Below are 14,785 nucleotides of genomic sequence, written 5' to 3'. Positions count from 1 at the left end.
GTCCCAGACTGGCTGTCCAATTAGGACTATAGAGCCACAGGCCTAGAGTTTAAACATGGAGTGCTACAGGACCGCCCCTTCCTTTCAGTGTCTGCTGCAGAAGTCTGTAGTTGACCGAGCAAAAACACACAGCTATGACCAGGGCCGGGTGGGAGTGGCGCCTTGGTTTACTGTTGGGTTGGGGGCACCTTCCTTCTGTTACAAGGATGACAGAAGTAGTTATAGCAGTGATTTTGACAAGTGAGCGACTACTAGGCGTAGAATCCCTTAAGCTTGTACATAATGAATGAGGGGTGGGGGGGCGCAGTTTGGCATCTTTACCCTGGATGCTGGATGACCTAGTCTCGGCTACAACCAATTAGCGTTTGGGGCCACAACCATGCGCCATGGTAAATGCAGACCATCGGCTGGAGAAGAGGCGCTGCGGGCCTGTAAAGGGGACATTGTCACAGACCAGCAGGCTGGTCAGTCATATGTGCCCCCTAAAGAATGAATCCCACAAAACTGGGCAGTTGCAACTGTACCTGCTTGCAATTGATAGCTGCAACCAGGTTCTATATTATATGGCCTGGCACACAGCCAGTGACCTGGTCGTAGACAAAAAAACAAAACCAAGGAGCTTAGGATATTCGAGAGGAAAATGTTGTGCCTTATAGGTCTGGATGTTGGGCAAATAACGTAGTTCATGACCGCTATGGTGGGGGTTCTGGCCACCAGCAGGGGCCGTCCTCTGGGCCATCTCTTGTTTTTTTATTACACCTAGCACCCTACCCTTGCAGGTGGCGATATACTCAGTCAATGATTATTTAAAGCGGAGCTATGTCCCCCAATAAACAAGAGAGTATATAGATATGTCTTTTACAGATAAACGCATTGCTGAGGAAAAGACATCTATCCTCTTGGCACATCAGCATAACACTGAAGAATGTTTATAGTTGGAGGGGCTGTCCTGATCTCACCTATGATTTTTGGCCAAGCTCCAATTCTCCTGTAGGTGCTAGTATAACCCAAAAGGTGAAGGAACTATTGTGCCCTTCAATGGACTAAGAAAACTGAATAAGCTGACAACTCAGTTTACATTTCAAGAGAAAATTGTCTTTACAAATTTTAGTATTGCATGTTACAGATACATGTTTGCATACATAACTTCACAATCTGTGTGTTTACTGCAGAACATATATGCATACTTGTATAACAGCTTTCTTCCCGAAGAGTATGTAGAGTGCTACGTATATGGCAATAACTAATTACATATGAACACAAAAAACTAGACCATTGGATTTGTGTATGGAAAGCATTGCACTGTACACACTACTGGAAAGAAAGGTGCTGCATACGTACTGGTACTCTGGAAAAAAAAAAAAAAAAAAAGTAATAAAGAAGAAGTGCTGCAACACCCATTACATTTTATTCAAGCTTCTATTATAAAACCGTGGTGTTCATGCACAAATCCTAATTAGGTTTTTGAACATCTTCCACATTTTCTTTCTTGTCCTTCTTTCCTGCTACTAAACCAGAGTCACTGGTGTCCCGTGGACGCTTTCTATTTTGTCTGCTTTGTCTTGAAGATCGCAGAGGTTCCATATCCAGCACCTTGTGGATTTGTCTAAATGATATCATTCTGAGTGCTTGCTGAAAAGAACAAATTTGTTTGTTAGATTTTGTAATGTTTTCAAATAGAAATGTTTTCATTCCACTTACAATAAAATCCCCCTTCTGAAAGACTGTACAGTGGCTTTTACCTACTATTAGATTCACAAGAAAGTAAACTTTTTATTAAACGCTTGCCGACTGCCTCGCGCAGATTTACGTCGGCAGAATGGCACGGGTAGGCAAAGCAATGTATATATCCGTTGCTTTGAATCCTGCCCCCTAGCGGGCCCGCTGCATTCTCCGTAACAGTGCCCGCAGGACCCGATATCCACTGGTGTCGGGTCAAGGAACGGCAGAACGGGGGGATGCCTTTGTAAACAAGGCATCTCCCTGGTGACACAGCACTGATCGTCCGCTCCCTCTCATCGGGAGCAGCGATCAGTGACATGTCACAGTAAGCCACGCCCCCCAACAGTTTAATTCACTCCCTAGGACACACTTAACCCCTCCCCTAGTGGTTAACCCCTTCACTGCAAGTCACATTTATACAGTAATCAGTGCATTTTTATAGCACTGATCACTGTATAAACGTGAATGGTCCCAAAATAGCGTCAAAAGTGTCCACCATAAAAATTATAAAAATGCCCTAAAACGACACCCTATTTTGGAGACGCTATAACTTTTGTGCAAACCAATCAACATAAGCTTATTGCAATTTTATTTCCCAAAAATATGTAGACTACGTATCAGCCTCAACTGAGAAAAAAAATGCTTTTAAAAAAAAAAAAAAAAAAGGGGATATTTATTATAGCAAAAAGTACAAAATATTGCTTTTTTTTTAAAAATTGTCGCTCTATTTTTGTTTATAGCGCAAAAAATAAAAATAAATACCACCAAAAGAAAGCTATTTGTGGGGAAAAAAAAGTAAATTTTTTTTGGAAGCCACGTCGCACGACCGCGCAATTGTGAGTTAAAGCGGCGCAGTGCAGAATCTGATTTTTTTTTTTACTTACCGTAAAATCCGATTCTCTGCGTTCATTAAAAGGCACAGACTTCTTAATTCAAAACCATTGGGGTTATATCGCCTTCATTAGGAGTAGGACTAGGCAGAACAAAAAAAACAACCCCTGGGCTGTCCTCAGTCCGTATATAACCTCTCCCTGCTCTAGGTATTCAGTTTTGTAGCAAGCTGTAATAGAAGTATCAAAAACTCCATAGAGGAGTGGGTGCTGTGTCTGTCAATGAACTCAGAGAAGAGGATTTTACGGCAAGTAAAAAAAAAAAAAAATCCTATTTTCTCTTTCTTTAATTGACAGACACAGCCTTCTTAATTCAGAACCATTGGGATGTCCCAAAGAAGTGCCAAACATGAGGGGTAGGACAACGAAAAATCCCAAGGCCAACACAAGAGCCAAACATGTAACAAGAGCTTTTCCACAGGACAAGCTGGAACACAACCTGAACGCTAACCACTTCAAGAGGGAATAAACCCTCTTAAGCAGCAGCCCGCAAAAACTTGCGGCCAAAGGAGACATCTCCAGATGCCAGCCCGTCCGTGAGTACAGGGAGCCCGACCTCCAAACAGACTCAGTGGCTGGCAAATACATCCGAATCCCCCCAAAAAACACATTCAGGGCAGATAAGGCAAATTCCTTGGGATGTGCTGACACAAGAAAGGAAACACAAGCCCCACCTTAACCTGGGTAAGGTGGACGACAAGATAACGCCACCATTTTCAACACCCTGTGAGCAGAGGTGAAAGTCACCAAGAGGCCACCTCCTGAGACAGAGTAAACAGGAGAGAGCGAGAGAGAGAGAAAAAGGAGGTCAGAATCTGAGCCACCTAGAACGAGGATGAATGCCCGGTGACTCACACCAGAATAAATGCGCTTTCCTCATCCGGAGGTAAAACCTCCTAGAAGGTAGCCTCTAGGGATACTAGATACTAGTATCGGTACTGATACCGAGCATTTCCCCGAGTACTTGTACTCGGGGGGTTGGGGGGGGGAATGCTCCGATGCCTCACCCGATACCTGGGCAGGCAGGGGAGTTGCAAGTCTTCTCCCCCCGCTCCATGCCCGTCTTCTCTCCCCCCGCTCCGTGCCCGTCTTCTCTACCCCCCGCTCCGTGCCCGTCTTCTCTACCCCCCGCTCCGTGCCCGTCTTCTCTACCCCCCCGCTCCGTGCCCGTCTTCTCTACCCCCCCCGCTCCGTGCCCGTCTTCTCTACCCCCCCGCTCCGTGCCCGTCTCCCCCCTCAATCTGTCAGGATGGAGAGCGGAGGTAGGAGCCGCTAAACCCGGCTCCTACCTTTTCAGAATGAACAGAGTCAGTGATCACTGACTCTGTTCTTTCATATAACTGAGCATCGTAACCTGTGTTTACGATGCTTCAGTTTATGAATGGAGGAGCTTCCCTCCATTCATTTCAGCTGAGGCTGCAGAGAAAGGGACTGGGGAATCTGTGACCCTAGTCCCTTTCTCTGTCTCAAAGGGGAGATGTCAGAGGTCTGATTTAAAAAAAAAAAATAAAAAAAAATACAATATATAGTTTTTTTTAAATAAAAATAAAATGTAAAAAAAAAAAAACACAACACACTGACAATGCATCCCCTCCCCCCCCCTAACAAAAAAAAAATCACGGTTAAAAAATAAAAATAAAATACTGCCACTGTCGCATGACAAAAAAAAAAAAAAAAAAAGTATTGGTATCGGCGAGTACTTGAAAAAAAATATCGGTACTTGTACTCTGTCTCAAAAAAGTGGTATCGGGACAACCCTAGTAGCCTCCCTAGCCATCAGCAGAGGTGGAACTGCAGCACCTGGCTCAACACAGCCAGGCCGCTAAACCCAGGGACTCAAAAGCAGAATGGAAGTCTGGTCCTTGGGAAAGTAGATCCTTCATGAGAGGCAGTCGCCAAAGAAAGTTAGCGCCCAGGCGCACCCATTTGGCATACTCAGACCAACGGGACCCATCCGGAGCCAATAGAATGACCGGAATCCCTGCAGCCATGATCTTGCACAAAAAGCCACAGCAGAAGCTGGAAAAGGAGGAAGACAGAGCCATGGGGGCCACTCGAGCCGCCAGAAGATCCTGTGACCTTGTCAAAAACCTTGGTACTGTCCTGTTGAGCCAGGACACAAGCAGTGTCTACTTCAGGAGTGCCCCAGTGGATGACAAAACAGATGAAACACAGCCTGTTGAAGGGCCTACCCCTTGGTCCAACCAACTGAGGTATCAGTTTGATAGCATACCACACTCCTGGAAATCGTACGCCAGAAAAAGCCGGAACGAGACGCTCTGCCCACCGGAAGATACTGGCAACATCCAGGGCCACCAACAGCCTATTTTGGCACATCCTGGTGAATGACATAAGCCACCGCCATTGCCTTGTCCATCTGGATCCATACCGGGAGCCCCCACAGTCGATCTGCCCATGATCCAGAACTAGGCCGATCGCTTGAAGATCCAGGACATCGCTCGGTAGTCCAGATTCCAACAACGTCCAACGACCCTGAGCAGAGCTCAGTCCCAGTACATCTCCCCACCCTGACAGAATGGCATTGGAGGTCACCCTGATCAATACAAGAGAAAGGATTTACCCCGCCAAAGAACCGGAGAGTGAAGCCACCAGACTGGGAAACCTCGTTTACTGACTCACCCGAAGCCAATTGTCCAGAGACCTTGGGTATTTGGCCCATTATGCCAGGATCTCCCCAAAGGGAGCTTGCATGGCACTGTGCAAATGAAATTGAGAAAAGAGACCCACAGAGGAGCCCACCCGCCGGACAGTAAATTAAAAAAGCAGCATGCAACTTTTGGAGCTTTGTCCAGGAGAAGACACACGCTGGTCAGAGCTGAAGCCTGGGTCAGGCTCCGATAATCCAACGATCTGGCAGGGCCAAAGCAGACTTCCGACAGTATAGATACCAACTGAAATCAGTTAAGTCAAGGTCTGTATAGGAAACTACGTTGCCCCTCGGGGTAGCCAGTAGCCAAGGAGCCGGAGAAGATCGCCCAGGACCGCAACCCCCCCCCCCGATCAAGGGCCAGCACCTCACCTCGTGAACACCCGAGTGGTGCCAGACCCAAAGGTGCAACGCCACATGCTCACAATACCCCACCACCCACAGCAAAACAGAGGAAGGGGAGGGCAGGGGTGCCATACTCCAAGCTATACACCTAGGCACTACCCCAAAAACCCAGATAGGGGAAGACCCACCCCTCCCAACATCCACATAGAGCATGGGTCTTCAAACTACGGCCCTCCAGTTGTCCAGGAACTACAATTCCCATCATGCCTAGTCATGTCTGTGAATGTCAGTGTGTTACAATGCCTCATGGGATGTGTAGTTCTACAACAGCTGGAGGGCCGTAGTTTGAGGATCCCTGACAGAGGATGTCTACAGGGGCCCGCACAGGGGGCACAGACCGAAGCCCCTCACAGGGAACACATACCGGAACCCCCACAGGGAACACATACCGGAACCCTCACATGGGGCACAGACCGAAGCCCCTCACAGAGAGCACAGACGACCCAGTGGGGCCCCTCACAGACGACCCAGTGGGGCCCCTCACAGACGACCCAGTGGGGCCCCTCACAGACGACCCAGTGGGGCCCCTCACAGACGACCCAGTGGGGCCCCTCACAGACGACCCAGTGGGGCCCCTCACAGACGACCCAGTGGGGCCCCTCACAGACGACCCAGTGGGGCCCCGCACAGACGACCCAGTGGGGCCCCGCACAGACGACCCAGTGGGGCCCCGCACAGACGACCCAGTGGGGCCCCGCACAGACGACCCAGTGGGGCCCCGCACAGACGACCCAGTGGGGCCCCGCACAGACGACCCAGTGGGGCCCCGCACAGACGACCCAGTGGGGCCCCGCACAGACGACCCAGTGGGGCCCCGCACAGACGACCCAGTGGGGCCCCGCACAGACGACCCAGTGGGGCCCCGCACAGACGACCCAGTGGGGCCCCGCACAGACGACCCAGTGGGGCCCCGCACAGACGACCCAGTGGGGCCCCGCACAGACGACCCAGTGGGGCCCCGCACAGACGACCCAGTGGGGCCCCGCACAGACGACCCAGTGGGGCCCCGCACAGACGACCCAGTGGGGCCCCGCACAGACGACCCAGTGGGGCCCCGCACAGACGACCCAGTGGGGCCCCGCACAGACGACCCAGGGGGCCCCGCACAGACGACCCAGGGGGCCCCTCACAGAGAGCACAGACGACCCAGGGGGCCCCTCACAGAGAGCACAGACGACCCAGGGGGCCCCTCACAGAGAGCACAGACGACCCAGGGGGCCCCTCACAGAGAGCACAGATGACCCAGGGGGCCCCTCACAGAGAGCACAGATGACCCAGGGGGCCCCTCACAGAGAGCACAGACGACCCAGGGGGCCCCTCACAGAGCACAGACGACCCCTTACTACCCCTCTGGTAAGAGGCGGCCACGAGGCCTAGCAGGCTGCGGTCCAGTAGGCTGCCACAAAAGCCAGGGGGCTAAATTGTTGGCAGCCCACCGCAAGTGCGCAGCCTGTGGGGGGGACAGATCGTCCTGAGCCGGTCGGTGCGCTGCAAAGCCGCGGGCTAAATTCACGCCCGCAATGCGCAACCCGCACAGGTGGGTAGCAAAGTGCGCTGCCTAAATTTTCGTACGCCGGCCGAGAGTATGCGTCACGTGGGGGGACCGAACCAAAGCGGATAGGCCGCAAAACAGCAGCCTAAAATACGAGACTTCCAATCACCCGCGTCTCAGGACTCTAAGGCAGCCAGATACCCCTCCCAGTAACAACCCCGAGGGTAGAAAGGGGCCGTGTATCTAACAAGTCCCTAGGCCAGAAGCCTGGGCCTCACCCGGGAAGGAGGAGAACCACCGGAAGGACCGACCACCCCAGGGAGTACCCGGGGAGGAGAGGCGGGTGGCCCCCTACTTACTGCTCCAGTGAAGTGTGCGGGTAACGCCCCCAGACAGATCCTCTTGCCACTGAAGTGGAGGGCTGTCGGCCATGAGGAACGCTGCGACACAGGCCCAGACCTGGTCGCATGCGACCTCGCGAGACGTTTAACTCGTAGGGCCAGCCCTTCCAGTGGGGCTATGTTGCGGCTGACCTAGCACGTAGCCGAGGTGTGCACACGCTCGCTGGTCAGACTGGGGTGACCCTCTGGATCTAAAGTATCCAGTCCGTCGCCCAGAAGTTGATTGTAGATCTCACCGGACAAAATCCAGGAAAAAAGAAAACAAAAAACTTCCAGTACTAGATATCCCAGCAGGGAACTAGGTCCTTACTCCTGACTAGGCAGAAACAAAACTGAATACCTAGAGCAGGGAGGGGGTTATATACGGACTGAGGACAGCCCATGGGCGCAGCCATGGGTTGTTTCTTTGTTCTGCCTAGTCCTACTCCTAATGGGAGGTGATATAACCCCAATGGTACCGATTTAAGAAGGATGTGTGTCAACGAACGGAAGAGAAAAGTGGCCCGGTCATTTGGCAGCCAAATTATCCGGGGCTGAAGTGGTTGAAAACCCTCACATATACCCAGTGAAGTGAATAGCCTCGGATGATACACAGATGAAACAAATCCCTCTACATAAGTTTTACTTGTTTATTTGCAGACTTCTCTTGCTACAACCCTTCAAAAGTGCAGATTTGTGATAAAAGCATTATGCATCTGTGATGAGTGCAGAATAGGGGGAGGAATGAAGGAACATGCAGAGCTGAATTCTTAATAGACAAGCCAAGTGCTCATCTCCCTGTTTTGGGAAAATGTCTCAGAAGTGACTCATGAGAGAAACCACACTAAGCTTTGGAGAGAAACAAACACTACAGATATACGTGCTTAGTTGGAATTTCATGACTGAGATTTGCAACCATTTTAACCATCAAATCCAGAAGTTTCCATGGCAACTGCACCTAACTACACCTGCAAAAACAGCAGGTAGTATTCAGGAACTTGCTGTATAAGCAGAGATGAACAAAATGTCTAATGTAAGATTCCAACCTGCCCAAGTACTGGTCCCATCCATATAAATCTCCTAATATGATTTTTTGCTCTTTTGATTAACCCCTTTACATCTTATAATTACACTTGTAATGAAAAAATATAAAGGCTAAATAAGAAGCTAGGTATTAAAAAAATCCTTTTAAAGGAAATAACGGATGTCTTAACTTTGAATCCGTGCTAATGGGTTGAATTACCCACTGGTATTTAAAGTAGAACTTCATGTTTAATTTCACTTAAATAATTCATTTGGGCCGAGCTGGCCAAACCTATTTCTATAACAGAACAATGTGGCTGCTGTAGACTGTAGCAGCAATAATTACATACAGTACATTTCCACCTCAGTCAAAGGAAGCCTTGTATGCAATGATAAAAATACTAGTTGGGAAAAGTCAGAATTCCTCATCTCCAAAATTGTTTTAGGTTGGTGACATGGAAAGTATTTTGAAAGGAGAACAGCCTTGGAAGCCTTTATATTTCCTTCTCATCAATGGCTTTTTTAAAGCCTTGTCATTAGCAATACTTCATGTACAGGTATATTCTGGAACATGGGCAGAAAAGGAATGAATGATCTGTGAGGTTCAACACTGGGTTATTTTCGCTCCCTAAATACAACCTGGCTTCAAGATGCATTCTTCCGGACAAGATAAGCAAAACAACCTTTAGTTGTTTTCATAGCAGGGTCACACAAAGGCAGGGCAGTTCGAACTATTTTACAGTTTTCGCTCTTACAAAACCATTAAATAAATAGATTACCCCAATTGCATACTACAGTGGAAACTTGGATTACGAGCATAATCCGTTCCAGGAGAATACTCGTAATCTAAAGTACTCGCATATCAAAGCGAGTTTCCCCATAGAAGTCAATGAAAAAGAAAATAATATTTTCCGCATTGACTTCAATAACATGCAATACCGCATGTGGCCAAAGGTGAGGAGGGGGGTGCCGGAGAGCCTCGGAAATGCTCAGGGACACCTCAGCTGACCTCAAAAACACCCGGGAACGCAGTATTTGAGTGATTGAGTATTTCCGAACGGCTGTACTGCACACCCCATTAGCTTGAATTCTGCTTGTTTTGCGAGACAACACTCGAAAAACCGAGGAAGATTTTTTTTTAAAGTTGCTCGTCTTTCAAAATGCTTGTTAACCACGTTATTTGTAAACCAAGGTTCCACTGTCCTGGCTGAAAAGCCTATACGTACACCCATATCACGCATGTAAAGCAATTAATGAATACATCAGTTCTGTAGACTTATGTATAGTACCTGTGCATTTGCAGTGATATCTTCTCGTTCTTGATTAGTGAGTGATTCTAAGACATCAAATGTCTCCTCCTTACAAGGATCTTGAAGCCCTGGACCATCTAAATCATTATACAAGCAGAAGAAAGGCATTTAAACATCAAAGATAAAGTGGAAGCAAAGCCTAATGCCAAGTATTCTTAAAAATGTACCCCCCCTTTCCTACCAACCCTGTATAAAAAATAAAGATGTATCGTCCACTTAAAATCTGCAATCACCTCTAAGTATAGTTTTTACATTGATAAATATTATACCAAAATCTTTATATTAGCTGCCATTAAAAAATAAAATAAAAAATAAAGTATGCGGCTGCTGGAGGTTTCTAGAGAAAGACAGTCAGTCATTTTCTACAAATTAAAACAGACTACTTTCAGGTTAATGATTTTTGTAAGTCTGATGAGAGCACATAAGCAAGTCCATTTTAAAGTAAAATATATTTGAATCGCTTAAAAGTGGAACTTGAAATGTTAATTGAAAACGTGCAAACAGTAGGCTATATACAGTTAGGTCATATATATCTGGGCACAGGCACAAATTTTAGTTTTTTTCAGGTATTTACCAAAACATATTCAAGCTATAGTTATATAATGGATTTGGGCTGAAAGTTGTGGAAATTATATGAAGATGTATTTTAACTACTTCCTTACCGAGTCATAGTGAAATGACGTCGCCAGGAACCCTCCCTCCGGGTGGACGTCATATGACGTCCTGAGCTTCTCGGGCCGCTAGGGGGCGTGCGGTTAAACACACCGATCCATGTCCTGTCAGAGGAGATCAATTTGGATCGAGGAACACACATCTGTCTCCTCCCCTTGCGAGTCCCCTCCCTTTACAGTTAGAATCACTCACTAGGGAACATATTTAACCCCTTGCTCGCCCCTAGTGTTAACCCCTTCCCTGCCAGTCACATTTACACAGTAATCACAGCAGTTTTATAGCCCTTATCACTGTAGAAATGTGAATGGTTCCAAAACCGTGTCAAAAGTATCCCATCTGTTCGTCGCAATGTCACGGTCACAATAAAAATCGCAGATCGCCATTACTAGTAAAAAATATAAACATGCCCCCTATTTTGTAGATGCTTTAACTTTTGCGCAAACCAAACTCTTATTGCGATTTTTTTTACCAAAAAATATGTAGAAGAATACGTATCGGTCTAAACTGAAGAAAAACTTTTTTTTTTTAAATTGGGATATTTATTAAATCAAAAAGTAAAAAATAGTGTTTTTTTCGCTTTTTTGTCGCTCTTCTTTTGTTTATAGCGCAAAAAATAAAAACCGCAGTGATCAAATACCACCAAAAGAAGGCTCTATTTGTGGGGGAAAAAAAACAGATTTCATTTGGGTAAAGTGTTGCATCACCGCGCAATTGTCATACAAAGTGCGACAGCGCTGAAAACCAAAAATTGGTCTGGGCAGGAAGGGGGTAAAAATGCCCTGTATTGAAGCTTTTAAATATGTATTGTCATAGTGTCGCCCAGTGTTAGTTCTCCCGCAACCCGCTCTAAAGAGCTGACTGGGGCAGACTGATGCTGGTTGAGTCCCGTCTGGTAGTGGAAAACTTCCTGGGGTTGGAGAAAGGTGTTTGCAGAGTGGGAATGTGTCCGCCAGCAAAAGGGCCCCTGTGCATTAGCACAGACATTCATCTGGAGGGGATATGTTCACTCTGCAAGGACATTATCGGTTATAGGCATATGTACGCTCTTGTCTCCGCTGATCAGCACAGGTCTAGATTCGTAGCGTGCACCTGCAGATAGCCTCCCATCCCCAGGAACGGTAGTATAATCCGGGTATGCCTTGTTCTCTGGAACAACACAAAATAAGGATTCCTATCAGCGCTATCAGCGTCCATGTTTGAAAGCCAGGCGGCTTCTTTTGTTAAAAACATACATACATGCTTTCCCTGCCGACACGCTCATAAGACTCTAGCCATTATTCATTGGTTGTTTGTATAACTAATCCTGTTGGAAGGATTCCCTTATTTGGTCATATCCTGTGTAGGAGACGATTAGCTGTTGGAGCCAGGACTTCCTGTTTGTAATTTTGTTGTCTGAATAAAAGAACCAGTGAACTGCTCGGCAGGCAGTCATACTGAGATGAGGACGCAAGCTATGGTGATGTCCGTTTACTTGGATTGCTGGGTTTTAGATATACGGGAAAGAGTGCTAGATAAGATGCATTAGATCATTAGACAAAATGTGTGCTTATTAGCACCGGAGATATGGGTGTGCGCTCTGTGTACAGCCTTATCTCCAAGACAAAGTAAACTCTCAGCTTTAATTTGAGGGCATGTACAGTACATCCAAATCGGAAGAAGGGTTTAGAAAATTTCAGCTCTTAATAGCCATCTCCCTTTTTCAAGGAACAAAAAGTAATTGGACAATTGAATCAAAAGCTGTTTCATGGCCAGGTGTGGGTTACTCCTTTTTTATTTCTTCATCAATAAAGCAGGTAAAAGGTCTGGAGTTGTTTTTAAGTGTGGTATTTGCATTTGGAATCTATTGCTGTGAACCTACACCATGTGTTCAAAGGAGCTGTCCATGCAAGAGAAACAGGCCATTGTAAGGCTTCAAAAACGAAACAAATCCATCATAGAAATAGCAGCAACATTAGGCGTGGCCAAATCAACAGTTTGGTACATTCTGAGGAAAGAAGAATGCACTGGTGAGCTCGGCAACATAAAAAAGCCTGGACATCCACAGAAGACAACAGTGATGGATGATCGCAGGATCATCTCTATGGTAAAGAAAAATCATGCACAACATCCAGACAAGTGAAGGACACTCTCCAGGAGGTGGGCGTATCATTGTCAAAATCTACAATCAAGAGCCGACGTCACGGGCAACTGTCTATATATGCATGCTGTACATTTCAATGGGTTTGTTATTTGTCTGTGCTTTGGAAAGTATTGCTGTTTTTATTTCTGTATGTTCAATAAACACCTTTTTTGACTTCACAAGAGCAAATACAGAGGGTTCACCACAAGCTAGATTAGACTTTGCCAAAAAACATCTAAAAAAGCCAGACCAGTTCTGGAAAAGCATTGTTTGGATGGTTGAAACAAAGATTAATCTGTACCAGAATGACAGGAAATAAGGCTTGGAACAGCTCATGAATCAAAGCACATGTCATCTGTAAAACAAAGTGGAGGCAATGTGATGGCATGGGCATGCATGTCTACCAGTGGCATTGGCCCCTTAGCGTTTGATGAGGTGATGTGACAAAAGACAGAAGCAGACAGGTGAATTCTGCAGTGCTTAGAGATATACTGTCAGCCCATATTCAGCCAAATGCAGCAAAATTGATTGGACAGCTCTTCACAGTATAGATGGACAATGATCAAAAACACTGCAAAAGCAACCCAGGAGCTTTTAAAGGAAAATAAGTGGATTATTCTGCAATGGCCGAGTCAATCACCTGATCTCAACCCAATTGAACATGCATTTCACTTGCTGAAGGCAAAACAATAGGCAGAAAGACCCACAAATAAAAACGAAAGACAGCTGCAGTTAGAGCCTGCGAAAGCATTAGACATGAGGAAACAGTCTTTGGTAATGTCCATGGGTTCCAGACTTCAGGCAGTCATTGCCAGTAAAGGATTCTCAACAAAATATTAAAAATTAACATTTTATTTATGAATATATTTGTCCAATTAAATTTGAGCCCCTGAAAATAGGGGGAATGTATCAAAATGGTTGCCTTTCCTAAATTTGTACTTATAGTTATGTTCAAACCCCTTGAATTAAAGCTGAAAGTCTGCACTTGAAATTCATTTGGATTGTTTCGTTTTAATTTTATTCTGGTGGCATACAGAGCCAAAAGTATGAAAATTGCGCCGGTGTCCAAATAGATATGGATGTGTGTATTGACAACGCTTCACTTTTTCCACATTTTGTTATGTTACAGCCTTATTCCAAAATGGATTACATTCATTATTTTTCCTCAAAATTTTACAAAACATACTCCATAATGACAACAAGAAGTTTGTTAAAATCTTTCCAAATTTATTACAAATAAACAAAAAATAAAATCACATGTACACAAGTACTCACACCCTTTGGCTGGGTTCACACTACTACACTACTTTCATCCTACTTTGCTCTGCTACATTGGTCCTACATTTATCCTACATTGGTCCTACATCCATCCTACTTTCATGAACAGGATACTACTTTGGTCCGACTTCAATGATATTCAATGGGCCTGAAGTAGGATCAATGTAGGACCAAAAGTAGTACAGGGAGCATTTTCAAAGTCGGACCGACTTGTGTAGGACGCTACAAGACGCTCTCATAGGGAAACATTGAACACAGAGCAAAGTAGGATGAAAGTAGTGTAGTAGTGTGAACCCAGCCTTTGCCATGACACTCAAAATTGAGCTCAGGTGCATCCTGTTTCCAATGACCATCCTTGAGATGTTTCTACAACTTGGAGTCCATCTGTGGTAAATTAAGTTGATTGAACATGGTTTGGACAGGTACACACCTGGGGCAAAGATTCAACTTACAACAGAGCAACAACCCTAAGCACACAGCGAAGATAACAAAGGAGTGGCTACGGGACAACTCTCTGAATGTTTTTGAGTGGCCCAACCAGTGCCCAGACTTGAACATCTCTGGAGAGATCTGAAAATGGCTGTGCGCCGACGCGCCCCATCCAACTTGATGGAGCTTGAAAGGTCCTTCAAAGAATGGGAGAAACTGCCCAAAAATAGGTGTGCCAAGCTTGAAGCATCATACTCAAAAAGACTCGAGGCTGATTGGGGATAAAGGTGCTTTAACAGAATATTGAGCAAAGGCTGTGAATTGTGTACATATGATTTGTTTTGCTTTTTATTTTTAATACATTTGCAAAGATTTTGAACAAACTTCTTCCACATCA

At 46.1% G+C, this 14,785-nt stretch overlaps 1 protein-coding gene across 1 annotated transcript in view; it reads right to left on the bottom strand.

The window, feature by feature from the left end:
- Positions 1-1,079: 1,079 nt before the first annotated feature.
- ZFR2 (zinc finger RNA binding protein 2) overlaps positions 1,080-14,785 on the bottom strand; it is a 290,651-nt gene continuing 276,945 nt past the window's right edge. Inside the window, exons 17-18 of the mRNA XM_040339314.1 lie at positions 9,870-9,967; positions 1,080-1,632 (exon numbers count right to left, since the gene is read on the bottom strand). Coding sequence (XP_040195248.1) covers positions 1,453-1,632; positions 9,870-9,967 — 278 coding nt within the window. The 3' untranslated portion in view covers positions 1,080-1,452. The remainder of the gene's footprint in view (positions 1,633-9,869; positions 9,968-14,785) is intronic.

This window comes from Rana temporaria, chromosome 1, assembly GCF_905171775.1.
Source record: "Rana temporaria chromosome 1, aRanTem1.1, whole genome shotgun sequence".
NCBI classification, from domain to species: domain Eukaryota; kingdom Metazoa; phylum Chordata; class Amphibia; order Anura; family Ranidae; genus Rana; species Rana temporaria.
This window is presented reverse-complemented; position numbering and strand designations above follow the sequence as displayed.